At 34.3% G+C, this 25,713-nt stretch overlaps 1 protein-coding gene across 4 annotated transcripts in view; it reads right to left on the reverse strand.

The window, feature by feature from the left end:
- The window catches only part of LOC114333023 (steroid receptor seven-up, isoforms B/C), a 347,066-nt gene that overhangs the window by 109,563 nt on the left and 211,790 nt on the right, over positions 1-25,713 (reverse strand). For all 4 annotated transcript variants that reach the window (XM_050663346.1, XM_050663347.1, XM_050663348.1 and 1 more), the window contains one exon: positions 14,881-15,179. In XM_050663346.1, the coding sequence (XP_050519303.1) occupies positions 14,881-15,179 (299 nt within the window). The remainder of the gene's footprint in view (positions 1-14,880; positions 15,180-25,713) is intronic.

Genomic DNA, 25,713 nt, shown 5'->3' on the forward strand with positions numbered 1-25,713 from the left:
TATTTTATAAATTGCCTTCAAGAATTAGATCGCTTAGTATTTTTTGCACATACAGGTGAATGACACTAATGAACTTTCTAAAGAACAGCAGAAAAAACATCAACAGAAGAATATTTGCAAGAATCAGTGTCAAATCTATGGGGAAAGAAAATGAGGATATCCCCCCCCCCCCCTAACAAGGTCTAAAATTTATTTATGTTTATTTAGCGTATGGCTTAAGTATATCACAGAATATATTTAGATTTATGCATTATACAATGCATCACAAACAGATGTCCAATTTTTTTATATATTCGATTGACCCTTCGGTTGCCATTACAAAGTCTATAGGGTCGCCTGTGTATGCTCTGCGTGGGCAGTCCTGAACAATGTGACTGATCGTCTGTCTTGCAGCGCCGCAGTCGCAAGAAGGCGAGGGGAGTTTACCCCATCTTCCACAGTTTGTTCGAATTCGATTAAGGGCTGCCCAAATCTTACGGGGACGTTCAAATTCGCCAGGTTTCCCTATGATGTCCGGTAGACTATGGTAATGCGGATCTGTCCTACTTTCCCAATCTTCTCTCCATCGGGTATTTAAGTCAAAGTTGGATTGCTGCAGCGCTTGAGCAGATTGTAGAGGGGGTAACCTGGATCGGAGACGGTTTCCAAGAATATCGGGGATGTCGTTGTGGACTAGAAGCTGGCGACTGTCCATTATTTTGTTATATTCTTTAACCAATGCATGTTCGCGGCGTAGGTTGGGTGGTGCTATATTACTAAGGGTAGGTAGCCACATTGTAGGGGTGGGCTTAATTGTGCCTGTTATCATACGCATAGTACGGTTTAGTTGGGTGTCGACCAGGTGGGTATGCCTGCTATTTAGCCACACTGGAGCACAGTATTCTGCCACCGGATATATCAGGCCAAGAGCAGAGGATCTTAATGTTGATGCTGTGGACCCCCATGTAGTGCCGCAGAGTTTCTGTATTATATTGTTGCGTGTTTTCAATTTTGCTGCTGTTTTCGTCAGGTGTTCTCTGAATGTGAGCGGTCTGTCTAGAGTAACCCCAAGGTATTTCGGGTATTTATTGTGTTTTAACAGCTTGTTATTAAAATACACTCGCAATTCTCTGTTTGCCAACTTGTTGTTTAGATGAAAAGCTGATACTTCAGTTTTTGTAGTACTTGGCTGTAGTCTCCATTTCTTAAGGTATTCGCTGAGGATGGATAAGTCATTCGTGAGAGTGATTTCTGTAGTTTCTAAAGATTGGTGGCTTGTTGCAAGGGTCCAGTCGTCAGCATATCCAAACTTCCGAGATTCGGTTTCAGGTATGTGAGCAATATAGAGGCTGAAAAGTAAAGGGGCAAGGACAGAACCCTGTGGAAGACCATTGTTAAGTTTCATCTGTCTACTCGTCTCCTTTCCCATTATAACCAGGAAGGCTCTGTTGGTCAGCATGTTGTCAATGAGGTTAATTGTCTTTCTGCAGGGGATAATGCGGGCCAGTTTATATATTAATCCCTGTCTCCAAACAGTATCATATGCTGCTGTTAGATCTATAAATACTGTTGCTGTCTTTTGTTTCTTTTGAAAACTAGCTTCTATAAAAGTTGTTAATGACAGCACTTGGTCCGTACAGCTTCGATGAGGGCGGAAGCCAGCTTGTTCAATGGGGACATTTTCTAGTATCCTGTGACTAATTCTGTTGAGGAGAAGCTTTTCTAATAGTTTATATACCATGCTGAGTAGAGCTATGGGGCGGTAGTTTTCTGGCTTATCGTTTGATTTGCCCGGTTTCGGAATTGCAATTATCTTTGTTCGCTTAAGTGAGAAAGGAATGTTACCTGACTGAAGTATATCATTAAAGAACATTGCAAGCCACTGTTTCGTGTATGTACCACTGTGTATCAAGAACTCTGGATGGATACCATCAAAGCCAGGTGCTTTACCTGATTTCATTTCTTTCAGCGCATGTGTGATTTCAAAAATAAGTATTCTTGCTGAATATTCGGAGTTCGTTCTGTTCATTTGTTTTAATGCCCTTAAGTCTCTTTTCACGTTGGTAGTATGTGTTCGATCTCGTGGAGCTCTGGATAGAGATACTATATGGGAGGCAACCTTGTTAGGAGACATTTTAGACTCTCTGGATTCCAGCTGGTTAGCTCCTCCAATTTTCCGCAACAAGGACCATGCCTGCCGGCTTGATTTTTTGAAGTCAAGGTTTTCGACAGTCTTTATCCATTTTTGGCGTCTAGCTGTATCGATGTTGTGTAAAAGCTCATCGGCTATTTCTCGGTCACCACTTTCGAGAAACTTCGTGTATAAGTCTTCACATGTTTCAGTCCATCCAGGCACATATTCTTTGCGATACCCCCTAGGGATGGTTTTCTTGGCAGTGCTTATTACTGCGCCCACAAACCTCTCATAATGTTTGCTGGTTGGAGGGACCCAGCTCAAGGTCCGGTCTAGTTGTTCAGAGAACTTCTTCCAGTTTGCTTTTCTAAGATTCCACCTGGGTCGAGGATATGATCTAATTATTGGAATTGATATTCCGATGGTGATAAGCACCGGACGATGTTGAGTATGTGGGAAGTCTGCAAGGACACTTCTCGCAGTTGTTAGTGGTCTGTCATTGGTATCTTTTGAGACAAAACATAGGTCTGGGTTATATTCTTTTCTCCATGCAGCTGATTTAAATGTTCCTCTGTCTTTGGCATCAAAAACTAGATATGTGTTTTGCTCTTCGGACCATTCTACTAGTGCCTCCCCATTTTCATCATTCGTGGTGTACTTCCACATTTCGTGGTGGCTGTTGAAGTCGCCGATGTATATAGTAGGATGTGGATGAGTCTTTAGCACTTCTGGGTTCCATGTAGTGGCTGGAGGTTTGTATATGTTAACTACGGTAATATCTCCAATCTTGGTGACTACTTCATGTATATTATTTTCATTGGAAGCAGAAAGTAGGAAACCATTTTCTATATTGCAGCGAATGTAGGTTGCGACGCCGTAATGTTTATCATAGGTGGCTCCCAGTAAATCGTAGCCAGGTATCTTTCCCCTTAAATCAAGCTGGACTTTGTCTTCAGTATGGGTCTCTTGTATGGCAACCAGGTCAATGTCGTTATCGTGTAGGATTTTTTGCAACACTTGGCATTTTGCCTGGCTTATGCCCTCGATGTTAAGGTGACAGACTCGGATACACGGTCCGAGATCTCTAGTCAGGTCTAAATATAAAGAAAAATTAACTGAGATGAAACGCAAACCAAATTCAAACAAATTCAATCCAATAAAACCGCTAATGAAAACTTAATGCATGTAAGATATTATTTATGTCTTTTATGTAGTTTGGGTTTATCTTTTTTATGTTTTTGGTTGGTGATTCAATGGAAGTTCCCCCTCTAAGCCAAATTTCCTCTCCCAAGGCAAATTTCTAGATCCGCCACTGACAGGAATAGATACCCGAGTATGAGAACAAAAACACAGATAGATAATATAAAATATTATCGTGAAGATTTAGACATACAGTGCCAAAAACTAGATGATAAAAAATAAAGGAAACAACAACAATAAAAAATAAAATGTGTACCAACTCAACGGTAAAAATTCGATATCTCTTGATCAATCTCCTATCGACAAAAATCAAAATGCGTTTTGTAGGTGAAGTTTTTGCATTTTGCCGCAATTGAAGTAGGTTTCGACAAAACTGTTAAAATAAACGTTGCGCGGTTTTTGTCATTTTTTACGATTGTTATGAAATCAATAAAATTTATAATTTCCATTGACTGGTTGCTGTGGAATTTCCATTGATCCTAATCTTCAAAACGTATAATATAAAGTTTCGAGCAACAAATATGGTGCATTTGAAATATGCTTCGAAAATGCTGAATTTAAACTTTTACACTACAGAGGATCTTAAATGTTACTACATACTTCTTTTCGATTACACAAGTACGTTTTTCTAAACTTCAGGTACACATTCCACCCAATGCCGTGAAAAATAGTAAATTAGATTCTTGTATCCATTGCATTGCATTTCATTTCTTTTAACTTGTGTCTTTTTCTTCTTTTGCCTAATCTTTTAGCTTTTACCACTCTCTTCAGTAACAGGATAAAATAATCAATGACAGCGAAAACAGCGATTGAAAAATACTTTGACAGTTGACAGAGAGAGTTAGAAAACAACTAGTATTATTAAAGATACTGCAATTGAAACCCTTGGAACAACCGCAGGAAAAAAGTTTGAGAATAAAGAGACCTGGTGGTGGGGGTTCAAGGAGAACAGAGAATTATGTGAAGGGTGGCAAGAAAATAAGTCTAAACATCAACAAATAAGTAGTATAAAATAACCAAAAAGTGTGATAGCGAAAAGTCGAAAAGGGCGACGCAAAAATACTTTGACAGTTCACAGAGAGAGTTAGAACTACTAGTATTATTAGACATAAGATATACTGCAATCAATTGAAAGTCTTGGAACAACGGCAGAAAAAAAGTTTGAGAATAAAGAGACGAAGAAAAAGAATAAAAAAATATGAAAAAAATTTTTTAAGAAACGCTTTTCTGTAGTTAAGAGTGACTAAAATTAAAAATATTATAAAAAAACCAACTAAAAAGCAAAAAATAAAAAAAATTGAAAAGATCTAACACATTCGTCAAAGAAAAGCGTGGCGCGTCTTCATCGAATAAATGGTTTTCGCCCCACGCTTTTCTTTAACGAATGTGTTAGAATATTTCAATTTTTTTTTATTTTTACTTTTTAGTTGATTTTTTTATAATATTTTTAATTTTAGTCACTCGTAACTAAAAAACAGCGTTTCTTAAATTTTTTTTTTCATATTTTTTTATTTTTTACTTTTTAGTCTTACACTTTTTAAACATTAAATTATATCGTCATGTTTATTAAAATATGTATAAAACATATGGTGCACTAACATGAAAAGTAGTCGGAATCGGCAAACAGTTTGAAACTTTATTGTTTATTTATGAAGCATAACGTAAACAATTAACGTAAAAACTGAAAATATGAATAGTTCATATAATTAGCTACAATCTGTAAAAGTTTCAAGTTTCTTCATTGTAAAAAACAAGAGAATTTAAGCATTTTCCGTTAAAATCGTTTTTTATTTAAACAATTATTAATAAACATAAAAAAAATTATTGACTATTAGTGTATTGTTCCCGCGAATGCATATAAAGGCAGTCAAATTAACGTCTAAATATTATTTGACCCAAACGATTGAGCTTGAGAACAGCGTTTAATTAATACGCCAAAACGAATTCTAATGTTAACTGTAGCACAAAACGTCTCTACCGGTGGTTTTTCTAAGACTACGATAAAAACACGAATTGTTTGAATTCGCGTATCGTATTGAAATTTGACACGAATAAGCGCCAATTTTTATATAAACAAATATATGAGCGTTCAAAATTTGAAACTTTATTGTTTATTTATGAAGCATAACGTAAACAATTAACGTAAAAAGTGAAATTATGTATAGTTCATATCATTAGCTACAATCCCTAAAAGTTTCAAGTTTTACATTGTAAAGAACAAGAGAATTTAAGCATTTTCCATTAAAATCGTTTTTTTGTATTTAAACAATTAATAAACATAAAAAAATTATTGACTATTCGTGTATTGTTCCGCGAATGCATATTATGTCTGCAAATTGTCATTCATTTGCGTTGGAGAAAAGGCAGTCAAATTAACGTCTAAAGATTTGACGCAAACTATTGAACTAAAGAAAAGCGTTTAATAAAGAGATAAGTTCAAAGAAAAGGGAAAATTATATGAGGGGTGCCAATAATATAAGTCTAAAACTGGCACAGCACAGAGGAATAATACAGATACTGGAATGGAGACCGAAAAATGATGCCTGTCGAAGTATAGGTCGCCCACCAACATGATAAACTAACGATCTAAAACGTTGCCCGAAAAACTAGATGCAAGAGGCACAAAATCGAAACAGATCGAAAATTATGTGGGAGATCTATGTCCAACAATGGACAACGGAAGATTGATTAATGATGGTACAACTGTAAATTGTAGTCTGTAATGATATGATGCCTCAGTTGGCGGGCGGCCGGCCGACCGTAGCGTAGGAGTATCCGTGTTGGCGCATCCCCTCTTCATACCACCGCTGGACGAAACCGAAGCAGAAGTGGCATCGAGAGCATATTTAAGCCGAGCCAGGAGAATCATAGAATCAGTTATTGCTAACGTATTGAATTAGCAATAGCTCGATGGCAGAGATGCACCGGGTTGAGGTGGAACTGTGCCTAGGTACACGCCGCGGTACTGACGTGGCGTTCCACCGAAACCGTTACCGCAGTGAGCGGTAGTAACTATGAACGAGTGACTGCGTGTCACTGTTCAATGTTATCGCATTGAATTGAAATGCGATGTCTCCGGGTCTGAATGTATGGCTATGTTGAATCCATGTATCGAGATTGTTATTGTCTATATTGTGTTGTGTATTGAATCGTTTTAATATTACTATTGTTTTGATGACAGTAATAAGTATGATGTTATTTTTCCTTTGCAGAAGATATAATTATATTTTATTTTGTTTATTTTGAAATGTATATAATTTTCTTAAATACAGGGTGGTTCATCTTATTCGCCTCGGTGTCTGTACGGAAAACCACTTAATATTTTAAAAACATTTCTTCACAGAAATATACAGGGCCATTAATACTACAATCTAAAAATAATGTGAATTATACAGGGTGCTCCAAAAAAGACTGGTATATCAAAGTTATATTTTTTCTTATGGAATGCCCTATATCTGATGACCTTATTGAATTAACCTTGAAAAATAAGCTATACTTTCATAAGGGTTCCCTATACCTAATTACAGGGTATTTTGATTTATTTCGATTTTTAGAAAAGTGTAAGGTTTTACAAAAAATAAATATCTACGAATCTAAGAATCAGTAACAAATTCTTTCTTGGTTCGTAATAATTGACTATTTAGCAAACTTAAGCAGGTGCTTATTGCAGCAAAGTTTCTTACAGGGTGGTCAAAATATGAGATTGTTCTATTAACAAATTCAAGCTGTAATAACTTACTTATTTTAAATAGAACACCCTGTATATTACTAGTCTATCTCGTAGAAAATATACTTAGCTTTCAATTTTTATTAGGGTTTCCTATACCTATCTTCTTACAGGGTGGTCAAAAGATTAGATTGTTCTATTAACAAATTCAAGCTGTAATAACTTACTTATTTTAAATGGAACGCCCTGTATCTTACTAGTCTATCGCGTAGAAAATTTATTTAGCTTTCAATTCTTATTAGGATTTCCTATACCTATCTCCCTTCATTTGTTAAATATTTAAAGATTTCCTAATTTGTAAGCTTTAAAAATTTGAATTAAGTAAATATGTCGTGGTTATGTACAACACATCACCAACACCGGCAATAAAATTAGACAAGATACTGTCATTAATAAAATTTTCATTGTTATCATGTAATCACACAGAGTGTTGTATTATTTTAGTTGATTTTGACCTACATGTGACATTGAATAATATGTTTATATTAAACTACATACCCTTAGATGTCGTATTCTGGAAGATATTTAAATTATATTTCATTCCATATAAGTATTTTTCATATCTTAAACCGATGGTTATTAAGTAAATTTAAGAACACCACTTTTTGTTTGAATCTTTGAATCGCAATTACAAACAATTAAATGCAATGGCTACTATGACGAAAACGAGCCTATTGTACAAAAATATGTAAAAATGGGTATTTACAGAATTACATGGGAGTTTATATTTACAGAATAACATGTGTATTGAGAATGTTTACATGGAATTGAAGAGATTTTAAATATCTTCCATTATAAAGAATAGAATATCGAGTATGTCATTTAAAATAAGAACACTCTGTGTGATTAAATGATAAAAATATGAATTTTATTAACGAAAGTATCTTGACTAAGATATTTAAGTATATTGCCGGTGTTGATGATGTGTTGTACATAACCACAACATAGGTACTTAATTCTAATTTTTAAAGCTTACAAATTAGGGAATATTTAAATATTAAAAAAAAGGGAGATAGGTATAAGAAACCCTAATAAGAATTGAAAGCTAAGTAAATTTTCTACGCGATAGATTAGTAAGACACAGGGTGTTCCATTTTAAATAAGTAAGTTATTACAGCTTGAATTTGTTAATAGAACAATCTAATATTTTGACCACCCTGTAAAAGATAGGTATAGGAAACCCTAATATAAATTAAAAGCTAAGTAAATTTTCCATACGACAGACTAGTAAGATACAGGGTGTTCTATTTAAAATAAGTAAGTTATTACAGCTTGAATTTGTTAATAGAACAATCTCATATTTTGACCAACCTGTAAGAAATTTTGTTGCAATAAGCATCTGTTTAAGTATGCTAAATAGTCTATTATTAAGATCCAAGAAAGAATTTGTTACTGATTCTTAGAATCGTAGATATTTATTTTTTTCTAAAACCTTACATTTTCATAAAAATCGAAATAAATCAAAACACCCTGTATTTAGGTATAGGGAACCCTTATGAAAGTATAGCTTATTTTTTAAGGTCAATTCAGTAATGTCATCAGATATAAGGCATTCCATAAGAAAAATATAACTTTGATATACCACTCTTTTTTGGAGCACCTTGTATAATTCACATTATTTTTAGATTGTAGTACTAAAGGCCCTGTATATTTCTGTGAAGAAATTTTTTTAAGATATCAAGTGGTTTTCCGTACAGACACCGAGGCGAATAAGATGAACCACCCTGTATATTTACTTTATTTTTAACCCGTGTCTTACTGAGTCTGTCGTCCTGAGAGAGCTACCCGTTACAAGTCCTTCTTCTACAAAATAATCCACCAGTACAATACCTTGTGTGAATGCATAATTTACTAATATCATTGAGGTTATGTATTATTTAGCAAAATTTTTGGCACCAAAAGTAGTTATCTCTTGGAATATAGTAAATCATTTTTATCCGGATCCTGATCCTACGATTATTAAGTCTGTCATTAATTATATAATATGCTTACATAACACCGGTTTATAGCGGCCTGGGCCTTCCGGTTCCTATTTTACAGCCACGTCGATCTGTCCAATCTCCTGGTCGTAGATCTCTCTCATACATTGCTTTCTGGTGGGTTTCGGTCTGCCCCTTATCCTTCTTTCCGGGGGTTGCCATTCCAGTATCAGCTTTGGGAGTCGATGTTTCTCCATTCTTTGTACATGGCCATACCAACAAAGTTGTTTTTTTGGACTTCTTCTGTTATGTGTGTTTTCCTATTCATAATATCTCGTACTCGTTTATTCGTTATATATGAAACTCTGGAGATGCAGGCCGATCTTCGCCAGAAGTCCATTTCCAGTGCGAGCAACTTCTGTTCTGTTCGCTTATTCAGTTGCCAGGTTTCACATCCATATAGTACCACGCTTTTAATGATGCTATTATATAGCTGTGTTTTCTTTTCTTTTGATATGGTTTTTGACCAAAGTAGTGAGTTCAAAGCTCCTCTTACTTTCTTTCCTTTCATAATTCTTTCCTCTATTTCGAATTCTGTCCTACCACTTCACAGTGGTTCCAAATACTGAAAACGTGGTCATGAGGCGAAAAAAGGAGTCCCTATTTAGGGATTTTCATGTTTACAGTTGTTTTCTCATACTATCGTAGAGTCCTAATACGCAGGTATGATGATCAGACTGGATGTATTCTGGTTCACAACTCAGGAACAAGTGGACCATGTCCGGGGTTATTTTGGCCGGCAGAGAAAGTGAAAAAGAACTTGTATATTGAAAACGCTGTAAAACGTTTTGTAGTTTATCAATTTTATCGCTGTAAAGCAGATTCTTCTTTTTTAAGTATGTAGTAATGTAACATGTAACTTAAATCAACATTTATTAACAATAAATGCCTTAAATTTGTTAATGCATAAATAGTGAAAATATACTTGAAATAATTAAAAATTTGTAAAGATGCATTCCAAAAGTACAAAATTCTGGATAATCCTGCAACTAATGTTTATTTATCTTAAAATATATAGTAAGGAGATACATAATCACTTTGGTTTAGCTGCCTATAACTGCCTATGCATTGCTGGCAGTTGTTTGAATACAAAAGTGGGAAATGACGCATATTAAATGATTCTGGCGATTGTTGAGTATGTATGGGCAGTTGTACATAAGTAATAGGTTCTGAATATTGTACTTCATAAAGAAAATGTATTGGTAATCAGCAGTTTCAAAAGTCCCTTATAGTATAACATTTTAAACAAAAATGCGGCTAAAATAAAATTTTCGATCTTCTTTCGTCCATATTGGATCCGCCATTTTGTTTAAAAAAAAAGTAATGTTAGATTTGTAATCAGCTACCTTAACCTACCAAATATGACAAACAATTTTCCTTTTTGATTGATATTTTCAATTTCTTTCCGCCATGTTGGATCCGCCATTTTGTTTTTCAGAAAAAATAATGCCAGATTCGTAATCAGCGATGCCAAGAATCCTTAAGAACGAAAGTAATTCCAATATATATAAACAATATACGCTTTTAAAGGTTCATAACCACGTTTTCGGCATTTGGAACCACTGTGCACTTTGTTGGATTCTCGTTCCAAGGTATACATAATCAGAGCTTGGCTCGACAACCATATCATCCTCTGGTTGTAACTCATTTTTCTGTCCTCCTATACACATATATTTGGTTTACTCTATCTTAACGTATAGGCTCCATTTGTTTTATTCTCGAAACAGCCACTTTGTCACAAATAGGTATTAGATCATCTTTATCTTGGGCAATCACCACCTGATCGTCAGCAAAATGCAGTGTGTATAGTATTGAGTCGTCGTTTAGCTGTATCCCCATTCCAAAACATGATTTCCGCCACTTATTCAAGACCTCATTTATATAGATTTTAAACAGTATTGGCGATAAGCTGCATCCCTGTCGTCGTCCCTTATTCACCGTGAAGCTATCGGAGAATCTATTGTTGATTTTTATGTTTGCTTGGATGTTGTTATAGAATTTTTGCACTGCTTTTATTAAAGTTATATTAATAGGGGATTTTACAGTCAGTAATTAACATTTTAATTATACTCCCGAATAAATGAATAAGTGTAGCGAAATCCTTAAATACATGAGTTATTTAAAAAACAGTATAAATAATATGGAATAATAATAAAGCTTGTACAATTGTACAGAAATATCTGAAACCGCGAAGGTTACTCAGGTAGAAAATCAAGGAGAGGGGACTTCAGTTGAACGCGTTGGTGCAAAAAGTAAACATCCATTTAAAATGCATTTCGTCCAAAATCAGTGGTTTTGCGACATTGCCAGATAAAATCGTCGAATAGATTTAGAACGTATTTATTATTTTTTTAATAAACATAATAAACATGTACATATTATCATAAACAAGGGCGTGAACTAATAAATAACGAAACGATAGAAATAGGTACTTATTTGGAACACAAGAGGAATAAATGGCAAAGAAGAGGAAATAGTCGAAGAAATGAAAAAACTGAAAATTGACATATTAGGAGTCACAGAAACAAAGAAGAAATGAACAGGAATGAAAGAAATAAAAGACGGATTCAATATATGGTGGTCAGGAGTGGACCAAAGTAGCACAACGAAAGCAGGAGTAGCAGTCATTTTAACTCCGTCCTACATGAAGAACATCATCGATGTCCAATTCACAAACGAGAGGATTTTAACAGTTCAACTAAAGATTAAACAAGAAAAGTATAGTTACATCATAACATATGCATCAACTGATAATACAAACAAAAATGAAAAAAATGAGTATTTTGAAAAACTTCAAGAAATAATAGATAAGACAGAGAATAACAATTTGATAATAACGGGGCGACATGAATGGAAGAGTGGGAAAACAAAATGCTGGTATAGAAAAATGGCTAGGAAAAGAGGGAGAAGAGACGAGAAACGATAATGGAACACGGACTATAAATTTATGCATCGAAAATGATCTGATAATAGGGAATTCAAAGTTTACACACAAAGACGTCCACAAATACACAAGGGAAGAGAGGGGTAGAGGCGCGAGATCAATCATGGATTATTTCCTAATTAACTCCGAGATATGGAAAGCAGTCAAAAATATTAAGGTAAAAAGGAGCGCAGAGATTGGAAGTGACCATTATCTAGTCAAAATGAGTTTTAGAATAATAAAAGACATGCAAAATGGCAAAAAGAGAAAAATAATAAAAGAAAAATCAGAAGCTACAAACTGAAAGAAATAGAAGTTAAGAAGAGGTACCAGAAATGCGTAGAGGAACATAGGAAAAGAGAAAATAAGTACCAAAATATAGAAGAAAGATGGAAAGATTATAAACATAGTCTATTAGTAGCTGCAAAAGAGAGTTGTGGAGTAACAAAAATAAGTAATAACCCCAAAAAACGCACGGCATGGTGGACAAAAGACTTAGAAAAAATAGTACAAGAAAAGAAACAACTGTGGAAAAAATACCTAACAGACAGAAAGCAAGAAAGCTATGACCAGCACAAAGAAAAAAGAACAGAAGTTAAACAAACGGTTAAAAATAACAAAGACAGAACGTGGGTAGAATTTGGAAATAAATTAACAGAAGCATTCGGTGAAAACCAGAAATTGTTCTATAACACACTTAAGAGCATGAGAAAACCAAAACCAAATACATTGAAAAACGTGAAGGATAAGAATGGAACCATACTTACAGAAGAGAATGAGATTATGGAGAGGTGAAGGGAATACTTTGAAGAACTTTTGGAAGTGGAACAAGTAGAAGGAGATAAGATAGAACAAAACAAAATCAACACATTCCACAAGAGCAACAGGAACAGATAGGAAATATAACACAAAAAGAATTAACAAATGCAATCAACAAAATCAAAATGGGAAAAGCACCGGGACATGACGATATAACTGCAGAAATGGTCAAATACATGAATGAAGAAAGACAACAACAATTACTAAACATCATGAACCAAGCTAAAAATGAAAAGAAAGTACCACTAGACTGGCAGATAGGCATTATAACACCATTCTATAAAAAAGGAGATAGCAAAGAATGCTCAAACTATAGAGGAATAACACTTGGCAGCATAGTTGGAAAACTTTATGCTAGTATACTAGAAAACAGGCTAAGAGAAAAACTAGAAAACACCTTTGAGGAGAGCCAGAGTGGTTTCAGAAAAGAAAGAGGGACGAATGATCAGATTTTCATATTAAGACAAATAATATAAAAAGCTCTTAAAACAGAAAAAGAAATGCATGTATGTTTCATAGATATGAAAAAAGCTTTCGACAGATTTTTTTTTATATAATATGGCTTCGGCAGTTTGCCATACAGCCAGTTCCATGATCGTTTAATCTCATTAGGCGCAGTAAAAAGTTTATGAATAGACTAGAATAGATACATTTAAAATTGGAAATCAATACAACAATTTGTGAAAAGAAGAGAAAATATATATATATATATATATATATATATATATATATATATATATATATATACATTATACATCGACAGAATTAAAAGAGAAGATATTTGGAAAATACTAAAGAAAAGAAAAATTGAACAAGATCTAATAGGATGCATCCAGAGTTTATACGAAAAAACGAAAAGCTGTGTAAGGACAAGAAATGAAAAATCAAAAGTATTCGACAGCAACATTGGATTAAAACAGGGTTGTGTCCTGAGCCCACTACTCTTTAACCTAGTACTAGATGACGTAATAAAATAATGCAAACACAAATGGAGAAAATATAATGTAGGATATTGGAAGTTGAGAATGATACAAATAACAGAACTATGCTACGCAGACGACCTGGTGATCATTGGTGAGTCAGAAAAACAATTACAAGAAAATATAAATATATTATATGAAGAGCTAAAAATCAGAAACATGAAAATAAACAAAGAAAAATCAAAAACAATGATAATTGGAAGACAAAAAGGAAAACATGAAATAGAAGTAGATGGCAAGCAACTTGAACAGGTAGACAGATATAAGTATTTGGAGGTAATCATAAGCCAGGATGGAAAATTAGAAGATGAGATAAACGAAAGAATTGCAAAGACTGGCAAGCTGTACAATATTATTAAGAGTAACTTTTTAAAAAAGAAAGAAATACCTAAGAATATAAAAACGGAAATAGTAAAAACAATTGTGAAACCCACTCTAACTTATGCCGGTGAATCTTGGGCATTAACAAAAAGGCAAAAGAATAGACTAATAAGCACAGAAATGAGATTTTTGAGAACAATAGAGGGGAAAACAAGGAAAGATAAAATTAGAAATCAAACCTTTAGAAAAAATCTGAAAATACACCCAGTTACAACAACAATCGAACAAGGACAACTTAGATGGCTCGGACATATACTGAGAAGAGAAGAAGAGAAAATAGTAAGACAAATATATGAAGCGAGAGATATGGGAAGAAAGAAGAGAGGAAGACCAAGAAAGACGTGGACAGAAGAAGTGAGGGAAGCGGCCGACAAAAGAGGAATAAAATGGAAGGAACAAAAGCATTGGCCCTGGATAGAAGGAAATGGAAGGAAATGTGGAAGAAAACGACGGAGAACCTAACTCCGTAATAACTCACACCGAAAGGTAGACGAGTTCTGGATTAAGTAAGTAAGTAAGTATATAATAAACAATAAACATAAATTTACAATCTCATGAAATTATACACAATGTTTTAAAACTTACGCAGGAGAAAGCAGAAGAAAATTTTACTATGAAACAAGTAACAAATAAAATCCGAAAAACCTTTGAAAGTTGATTGATCTGACAACGTCACGTAATCAAAGTTTTTGATCGGTATGACCTTGGCAGTTTCAGATACTTCTGCCGACTTGTACTATGTATGTATTAATGTTTACCTGGTCAGTTACTTGGAGGTCTGGAAAGAACGGTATATTCCTTGCCCATTCTACTGCTGAGAATAGCAGCCGCGCTGCTAACTCGCATATATTGTCAATGCCCATAATGTTATTACTTTGCAGACATTGACCATATCGACTCGTAGGGTACGGCTCTGCTCTTAATAATAGTGATATGTAACTACTGAGGTACGTGTGGTTGCTTAGAGATGTATTCATCGAGTCTGTTGAGTTAAGGAACTGATTTGGTAAACCTGGAAGCGAAGGCTGCGACGGTGGTACTCTGCCACGCTGCACAGCTGAAACAGAACGTTTATATTAATAATCTAGTTCATTCGCAGACCTAGTATTAACAAATTTCTTAATAATTTACACAATCTATCTTTGTTGTTGGCAACAATTAGTTGAGAAAAAAATGGCAAAAAATAGACCAGTACACATGGCATTCATCGATTTAAAAAAGGCATATGACATGGTTCCCAGAAAACAACTATGGAACAGGATGAAAGAAATCGGAATAACTCAGAGGTTAATAGAAGCGGTAAAAAACCTTTTAGACCGGGCAGTATCGTCCCCCCGCTAGCGGAATTATTCCGAATCGATTTTTTTGCACAAACTTACTCAAAAAGAGGTCCTTATAACATATCCACAGGGTGCCGGGCGGTGCCGTGGTCGAAAAATTTTTTAAACAATTTTTTTTAAACAAATTCACAAAAATAATTTTTTTATTTCCAAAAATTTTTTTTAAATAATTTGGGTCATTTTCAGCAAAAAAGGTCTCTTGTTATTTTTCTCTAAAATTGACTGTTGTCGAGTTATACGCGATTAAAAATTTGAAAAATGCGAAAATGGCCATTTTCAAGGCTTCATAACTCGATTAAAAATGATTATTATGAAATTCAAAAAGTGACAAAATCAAGATTCAAATACCTTCTTCGGCGTTCTGAAGAGATGTTTGTCATTAATTTATTACAAAGCTGTTATTTTTAGTTATTAACAATTAGCGCTATAGTCTAACTGTATCGTCGCCCCCGTTGGCGGAACAATTTCGATCAGAATTTTTTGCACAAACTTACTGAAAAAGGGGTCCTCATAAGATATCCACAGGGTGCCTTGCGGTGCCGTGGTCGAAAAATTTTTTAAACAATTTTTTTTAAACAAATTCACAAAAATAATTTTTTCATTTCCAACAATGTTTTTTAGATAACTTGGGTCATTCTAAGCAAAAAAGGTCTCTTGTAATTTTTCTCTAAAATTGATTGTTGTCGAGTTATATGCGATTAAAAATTTTAAAAATGCGAAAATGGCCATTTCAAGGCTTCATAACTCGATTAAAAATGAATATTATGAAATTCAAAAAGTGACAAAATCAAGATTGAAATACCTTCTTCAGCATCCTGAAGAGATTTCTGTCATTATTTTATTACAAAGCTGTTATTTTTAGTTATTAACAATTAGCGGTATAGTCCAACTGTATCGTCGCCCCCGTTAGCGGAACTATTTCGATTAGATTTTTTTGCTCAAACTTACCCAAAAATAGGTCCTTATAACATATCCACAGAGTGCCGGCGGGTGGTCGAAAAATTGTTTAAACAATTTTTAGACCACAGCACCGGCCGGCACCCTGTAGATGTGTTATAGGGACCTCTCTTTGAGTAAGTTTGTGCAAAAAAAATCTAATCGAAATAGTTCCGCTAACGGGGGGTGACGATACAGTTGGACTATAGCGCTAATTGTTAATAACTAAAAGTAACAGCTTTGTAATAAAATAATGTCAAAAATCTCTTCAAGTCGTTGAAGAAGATATTTAAATCTTGATTCTGTCACTTTTTGAATTTCATAATAATAATTTTTAATCGAGTTATGAAGCCTTGAAAATGGCCATTTTCGCATTTTTCAAATTTTTAATCGCGTATAACTCGACAACAGTCAAGTTTAGAGAAAAATGAGTAGAGACCTTTTTTACCCACAATGACCCAAATTATCTAAATAAAATTGTCGGAAATGAAAAAATTATTTTTGTGAATTTGTTAAAAAAAAATTGTTTAAAACATTTTTCGACCACGGCACCGCCCGGCACCCTGTGGATATGTTATAAAGACCTCTTTTTGAGTAAGTTTATGCAAAAAAATCGAATCGAAATAGTTCCGCTAACGGGGGCGACGATACAGTTGGACTATACCGTTAATTGTTAATAACTAAAAATAACAGCTTTGTAATAAAACAGTGACAAAAATCTCTTCAGGGCGTTGAAGGAGGTATTTGAATCTTGATTTTGTCACTTTTTGAATTTCATAATAATCATTTTTGATCGAGTTATGAAGCCTTGAAAATGGCCATTTTCGCATTTTTCAAATTTTTAATCGCGTATAACTCGACAACAGTCAATTTTAGAGAAAAATGACAAGAGACCTTTTTTGCTTAAAATGACCCAAATTCTTTAAAAAAAAATTTTGGAAATAAAAAAATTATTTTTGTGAATTTGTTTAAAAAAAATTGTTTAAAAAATTTTTCGACCACGTCACCGCCCGGCACCCTGTGGATATGTTATAAGGACCTCTTTTTGAGTAAGTTTGTGCAAAAAAATCGAATCGGAATAATTGCGCCAGCGGGGGCGACGATACTGCCCGGTCTATTTACAACAAATTTAAGACCAAAAAAGGCTTATTGCAGGGATGCTCTACATCTCCGACACTGTTCAAGATATTCCTAGAACAAATATTGAAACCATATGGAAGAGGAAATGTGAAGGGATGGGAATTCCAATCCGGGACAATTTCTTGTATTACACATTAAGTTTTGCAGATAACCAAGTGGTAACGGCTCAAGATGAAGAAGATCTGTCCTATATGCTCCGAAAATTAGAGAGGAATACACAAAAAATTGACTGGAAATAAACCTAGAAAAGACCCCGAATACTTAACAACAGAACAGGAACCAGTGAGAAACTTGGAAATGGACGATGATAGGGAAATTAACGGCAGTGAAAAATTCAAATATTTAGGATTCATACTCTCAAAGAATGGAACCACCGAGCAAGAGATAACCAGCAGACTAGCACAGTCAAGAACATGTATTAAACAAATGAACGGGATATTGTGGGACAGACAGATTACCAGAAATACAAAGAAGATAATATATAACACCTTGGTATAATGACCTATGGAGCAGAGAATTGGGTAATAAACAAACTAAACAGGTCCAAAATTACAGCAACTGAAATAGATTTCATGAGAAGAAGCTGCAGACTAACACGAATAGATCGCATTAGAAATGAGGAGATTGTACAGTAAAAGTATTACTGTATAATATAATATGTATTCAAAATATGTATATAATTTAAGCATAATTAGGTCGATACAGAAGATGTTGTTTCTATAATCACAAACAAAGCGAAGGTTGATTGATAGAGTTTGTTTAGGTAACCTCGCTAGTAAGTAACGATACTCACGTACCGTTTACTTTGTCTTTATCCCTCTCATTGGTTCGTGGCTGTTCCTGGAAACTGGACGTCCACTCTCAGCAGTTCCGCAGACCTAGTCACCTCTCGTCGTATTTGTCTTTCCACCTGCCTTCTCCATCGTCTATACATCAACCATGCGGTGAATATGAAGACCAGGGCAAACGCTACTACTCCCAATATCTCTGGGATGGATATATCGTAACCCTTTTCTTTAGTAGCTGTGGTGCCTCCGCTGTTTCCCGCCTGGTTTATAAATATTTGTTCTTACTTCTCCTTATTTTGGTTGTTTCCCATAACTATTTCTTCATCTTATCTTCCTCCTCAGCTGTCCTGTCGTCTCAGCTGTCCAGGTTCAACCATTAGGGTCGCCATGTCGTGTTGGGTCCTTAAGGGACGGAAAGGGAGTCAATTATCGGAACTAGGGAAAGACTGACTCTAAACTGTACTTTTATTTAAAGGTTTACAACATCCATAATCGTAAGGTTAGGAAGATGTTGTTTCGCGGGGTAGTCATTCAGACACCCATCTCGCACAAATGCTAACTATAATAGAACTCTTAATAATGAAATATTAATGCACTTTTTTACCCCTCTTCAGGTTTTTATATCAATCTTTATTTTGGACTTTGAAAGTAAACGGTACGTGAGTATCGTTACTTACTAGCAAGGTTACCTAAACAAACTCCATCAATCAACCTTCGCTTTGTTTGTGATTATAGAAACATAGAAACAACATCTTCTGTATCGACCTAATTATGCTTAAACTATATACATATTTTGGATACATATTATATTATATAGTAAGGGTTTTCCCCTTACTGTACAAGATAAAACGAAGAATGTCACTAGAACAAGACATTCTCAGCTACATCGAAGAAAAACGTTTAATCTGGTATGGACATGTGAGAAGAGCAGATCGTACAAGGTGGATATCCAAGATTTCGGATTGGAGCCCAATAGGAAAGAGAAGAAGAGGTAGATCCCGAAGATCATGGAGGGATGAAGTGGACGAGGCCATGGAAAGACGAGACCTTAGAGACGGAGAATGGCAGAACAAAAACGACTGGAGACGTTGGTTGAAAAAAGGAAAGCGGCGACAGCTGTAAAAATCCTTACGTAGATAGATAGACAATCTATCTTTTTTGGTCACGTAGTACGAAAATGATATTAAAAATCGTTATCATCATCCAGCCCCAAAAGTCCACTGCTGAACGTAAACCTCTTCCTCGCGTTTCCAACCCCCTCTATCGCATGCCGCTCTCATCCAGTTTTTATTTAGCGTTCTTTGCTTCTTAAATCGTTAGTCCATTGTGTAGGTGTTAGACCGACGGTTATATTGTCTTCGTTTGGTCTCCATTCCAATAACTTTTTTATCCATCGCCCATCTGTCATTCTAGGTGTCCTGCGCATCTCCATTTTAGTCTTGCAATCATTTCGATTACGTCAGTCACCTTGATTCTTCTCCTGATCTCTTCTTTTCTTATTTTGTCTCGCAGAGTTATTCCTAACATGGATCGCTCTATTCTTCACTGTCTGGCTCTTAATTTGGTAGCCGAGGCTTTTTTTAAGGTAAGTGTTTCTGTTCCGTATGTCAGCACTGGCAGGATGCATTGTTCAAATACTTTTCGCTTCGGGCATGTGGGCAGCTCACTTTTAAAAGATTATTTGTTCTCCATATGGTGCCAAGCCAAGACTGATTCTTCTCTTCAGTTCTAGGGTCTTATTATCCCTAACAATCATAATTTCATGTTCTAGGTATTTACAAATTCTATTTCTTGCATTGTACACCAATACTGATGTTCTGGTTGGGTACCAAATTTGTCATTATTTTTGTTTTCGAGGTATCATATTTAAACCTACATTTTCTGTAGCCACAACGAGTTCCTGTACCATCTCTCTTGTCATTCCTAGATCCTCAGCTATTAAGCCTATATCATCAGCGAAACTTAAGTTGTTTAGATATTCTCCACCAATTTTTATTCCTTTTTAAGCCAACCTAAATTCTTAAAAGCATGTTCTAGCATCACATTAAAAAGTTTAGGTGACATTGGGTCCCCTTGTGTAGTATGTAGCCCCCGCTTTATTTCTATTCGCTTACTATTAGTATGTAATTTGGCAGTGGTTGTTGCCTGTAGGTATACATTCTATAATAATTTTTTATACCTATAGTCTAGCCTGCATTCTTTAAGCACCTGTAGTAGTTTGCTTAGCTCAACTGTATCAAAGGTTTTGTGAAAATTGATAAATATTAGCACCAGAGGTTTATTGTATTCCACTATTAGGGTTTTTATCCATTAGTTCCGTAACTTTCTCGGAATCCTGTCTGTTCTCTTTTAGCCAGTGGCGGCCGGTCAGAGGAGGCAAGGGAGGCTTAGCCTCCCCATAAATTTTTTACACACGCTACACTGTTTTGTTCACACATACCAAATTTCAGCACAAAATTCGCACTTTTAGGTTTTTCATTATTTGTAGTCGGGATCCTAAAATCGCAGAGGAGGCTGCTGGCCGGAAAATCTCACTTGCTAATGCTCCGCGTAGCCCAGCAGCGTTTAAGGATGGTTTAAGGAGACCCGGTCTCCTTAGAGCTGCACATCGTTTAACGCACACGCTGCCCGGAGATCGGGCAAGTGAGATTTTTCGGCCAGCAGCCTCCTCTGCGGATTTTAGGATCCTGACTACAAATAATGAAAAAACTAAAAATGCGAATTTTGTGATGAAATTTGGTATGTGGGATTAGAATAATATTTGGAACAACTTGTTTAAATAACTTTTTCCGATATCTGTAATGCAAAGCAAAATATCGGTAATTTAACGTGTTTTTGCATTCGCAGAGTAAGCCGCTTTTAGAATTAAAAAAATTCAGTTGAGTATCTTAAACAATGTAAACCTTCAACCTGTATGGACAGCAAAACTTCAAATCTGTATTTATTTTGATATGCATGTCTATTTACAGAGATAGAATTGTTAACAAATAAATGACACAAACTTTGGTAATACACTTTTAAAATTATACTAACTATTTTTAAAATGATATGATATGAAATAATTATGAATTATGATGATATTATAAAATGTAAATAAAAAATTTTCAAAAAAATGGGGCCTTAAATTAGATTTTTTTGGCTGATTTTTTTTTTGCTAGTGCAAATTTGTCTAGATAATTTACAGTTAGGTATAGCCTCCTCTATTGAAAAAATCACGAGCCGCCACTGCTTTTAGCGTATCTGATACTATTCCATCTTTGCCTGGGGTTCGATTATTTTTCATTTTGGTTTATCCATGGTTTAATACCCCAGTTTTTACTCTTGTTGGTGGTTGAGTATTGTTATCTTTTTCTCTTGATTTATATAGACTATGTGTAGAACTTTTCGATTATGGTTAATATTTTATCTCTGTTGTAGTTTCTTCTCCAGCTCTGTTTGTTTATTTGTTAATTTCTATTTTTCCCCTTTGCACGCTTCTTCTTAAAACTTTCATGTTCTTATTTTGCTCTATTGCTTGTTTAGTTTTTTCTACTTTGTTGTTTCTTCTGTATTTTCTTATTGCCTTTGTGATCATCTTATTTATTTTATTTATCGCTTCTTTGTTTATATTGTTATCTCTTTTCATCTGTCGCCTTAGTTCTATAAGGTGTGCTTGTAGGTTGACTTAGTGTTTCATCATTTTGTTTGTTGGACAATATTTAGTTTGAGCCTGTTGTATTTTGTTTACTAGTTACTAGTTATTAGATGGTTTTGTCCATTTCTTTAGTTGTTTCTTATTTATCATTTTGAGTCTTTCTTTTTTGGATACTTAGTACGAAAATGATATTAATGCTCAAAAAATGTTAATAGGTTGGCAGTTTTGGTGAATGGGCAGCTGTACTGTGGAATTTATGGTAAGTACTATTTAGTTAAAAATCTAATTAACTTTAATCTACGGCTACTACTGGACAATATTCCTGACAAAAAAGATTTAACAAGATTTAACATTGAATATTTATCAGTAAAAATTAATCACAAAACGTTCTACAGGAAATAATAAATATAAAGGTCGATTTATGCATGTAATTCCTTAATAGTCCAGACTGTATAGTCGCCCCCGTTAGGTAAATTATTCCGTTTCGATTTTTTTGCACAAACTTACTCAAAAATAGGTCCTTATAACAAATCCACAGGGTGCCAGGCGGTACCGTATTCGAAAAATTGTTAAAACATTTTTTTTAAACAAATTCACAAAAAAAAATTTTTTTCACTTCGGACAAATTTTTTTTATATCATTTGGGTTATTCAGAGCGAAAAAGGTCTCTTGTAATTTTTCTCCAAAATTGATTGTTGTCGAGTTATACGCGATGACCATTTTTAAGGCTTGATAATAATAACTCAGTTAAAAATTATTATTATGAAAGTCAGATAGTGACCAAATCAAAGATTAAACCCCCCCTACAAGATCCTGAAGAAATTGTTATCATTATTTTATTACTAAGCTGTTATTCTTAATTATTAACAATGAGCGCTAAGAGCGTATTAAGGCGGCCGTCAATGTGAGTGCGAGTGAGATTCACCATTGGACGGCCAGAATGGTGCATTTTATTCGCACTCACATTGACGGCCGCCTCAATACGCACTTAGCGCTCATTGTTAATAATTAAAAATAACCGCTTTGTAATAAAATAATGACCAAAATTTCTTTAGGATCTTGAAGGAGGGGTTTTAAACTTTGATTGGGTTACTTTCTAACTTTCATAATAATAATTTTTAACCGAGTTATTAAACCTTGAAAATGGCCAATTTCGCATTTTTCAAATTTTAAATCGCGTATAACTGGACAACAATCAATTTTAGAAAAAAATTACAAGAGACCTGTTTTGCTTAGTATGAGTATGACCCAAATGATTTAAAAAAAATTGTTCGAAATAAAAAAAATATTTTTGTGAATTTGTTTAAAACAAATTGTTTAAACAATTTTTCCACCTACCTCTACCGAAAGTATACTTTTCCTGACCTGATTGTTGGGAGCAAAGTCGTATTTTTCCTCCCTAGGGAGGGAAAGTACTTTTCTCCCTAGGGAGGAAAAGTAAAAGTGACGTCATGGTATGTCATTGATGAAATAACTTATTGACGCCCTATACAATATTCTATTATCTATCAATACCATATATAAAAGGACTATCCGAGAAACTTAAAACAATAGGAAATAAATTCAACATTTCAACAACATTCAAAACAACAAACACATTGAGATCTATTCTATCTAAAACTAAACCTAACAATGAACAAGAAAGAACAAAGAATTGTATTTATAAAATACCTTGTGAATGCGAACAATTTTATTTAGGTGAAACGTCAAGACCATTAAACGTTAGAATAAGTGAACATCAGTCTTATATTAAAAATAGAGAATTTGATAGATCTCAAATATGTCAACACGCATGGGATAATGAACATAGAGTTCAGTGGAGAGATTCAAGTATAGTCCTGAAAGAATCAGATAGTAAAAAGAGAAAAATCAAAGAAGCGGCTCTAATTATGCTAAATGAAACCAATTGTGTTGCAAATTCCTCGGTAGAATGCAGTAGGATGTGGTTACCCATACTGAAAGAGGAAGTCAATAGAAAGAAACTACCACGATTAGTAAGTCAATAACATATAAAGTTAGTACAAATTTTATATTTTAATGTATTATTAATATTATTTATAATTTAAACATATTAAAGTCAAAATTTGGTATTAGTTTTTTGAAAGTAAAATTTTTTGAAAACGATGTCGGGATAGTATCACGAGGTTTTTTCCTGGTTTTCCCTCGTGATTTACTATGGTATCTCTAACACGATAATTTTACTGTCATCGTTGCATTTGGTTGTCTTTTTAAAGACAGATCACATGCTATGATTTTTTTGTGACGGATATTCTTGAGTTGGGATTGATGTCATGTAATCGAATGAACTATCTTTTAGTAAAGTCGTCCCAGGAACGCAACTCATAAATATTGGTGATATCATTTTAAAGTCTTCTACTTTAAAATGTATAATATACGTCTTAATTACCAATATAAATGAGTCAGATTAAATAAATTATTAGAAGAATTTATTTACTTAGCAACAAAATTTTTGTTTATTTTAGTAGTATTTTGTATTTTGACAAAGAAACCCGATTTGGACTTCGAAACGTTAATAAAATCGTTTTTGGTAAAATTGTGGCTTGTTTCCCATTAAAAATAGTTGATTCTATTATCTGTTACGTAAGTATCTATACATTTTAAAGTTTATTTATAGAGCACCCTGTATTTTGCAGAATGGTAAAAACAGTAAATTGTTATTTTGATTTAACAATGTTTACAATAATAATTTGACTTATATTTGACAGTTGACAGTTATATTGTATCTACTTGTTAGTTTTAGTGCTCTAATAAATTTTGTCAGTTAGTTACATAAATAAATTATTTTAAAATGAAAAAAATACTGAGAAAAATATTTGAGGAAGGTGGAAAAATCATATGTATAACATATGACCCTCCGCTGCTCGTCGGGCAGTAAAATTCATTCTCGAGAGGAAAAGTAGCACTTTCCTCCCTTGTTATACAAATAGCTATTTCAAACACGGTACCGCCTGGCCCCCTATGGATTTGTTATAAGGATCTCTATTTCAGTAAGTTTGTGCAAAAAGATTGAATCGGAATAATTCACCTAACGGGGGCGACGATATAGCCTGGACTATAAGGGGCTTTAACAAAAGTGTCCCAAATTAAAAAAAAGCTCTATTTGAGGCGTAAATGCCATAAAATAGGAGTAAAATAAGCCGCACATTTCTGGTTAACATTTCGCTCCACGGCATATGGCGATAAAATCTAATGAACCATGCATTTCCAATTAAAAATCTTGATTTGGGGCGTTCAAATATGTAATCTATTAAAGCACCTTCCCCTTTGGTTAAGAGCCAGTCTTCGAATATTAATTGATATGTTTTTTAATGTTTGGATTTATGTTAACTGGTATGTAGATAAAAGGGATATAATTATTTATACGTTTTTAAACGTGTTTATAGGTTGAAGAGTTTATAATTTCAGTCTTAGGTATAAGGTGTAAGGCTGGCTGATTTATAATTATTGGGATCTTACTTATTACCCTTTTTAAATACTGGTGTCACCGAATCTTCTTCTTTTTGACAACTCTTCTTCTTCTTCTTGACAAATCTTCTTCTTCTTGACAACTCTTTGGCGCATCCATTATGGCCCTCCATATTTTACGATCTTGCCTTCTAGTTCCCTTTGTTGTACGCCAATCCTAGATCTTCTTCTTCAAGTGCCATCTCCGCGACAGGTCGGCAATCATCATAGCTATTCGGACTTTGGAGACGGCTGCTCGGAAAAGTTCATTTGATGTACATACATCCG

This window comes from Diabrotica virgifera, chromosome 10, assembly GCF_917563875.1.
Source record: "Diabrotica virgifera virgifera chromosome 10, PGI_DIABVI_V3a".
Classification (NCBI taxonomy): Eukaryota; Metazoa; Arthropoda; class Insecta; order Coleoptera; family Chrysomelidae; genus Diabrotica; species Diabrotica virgifera.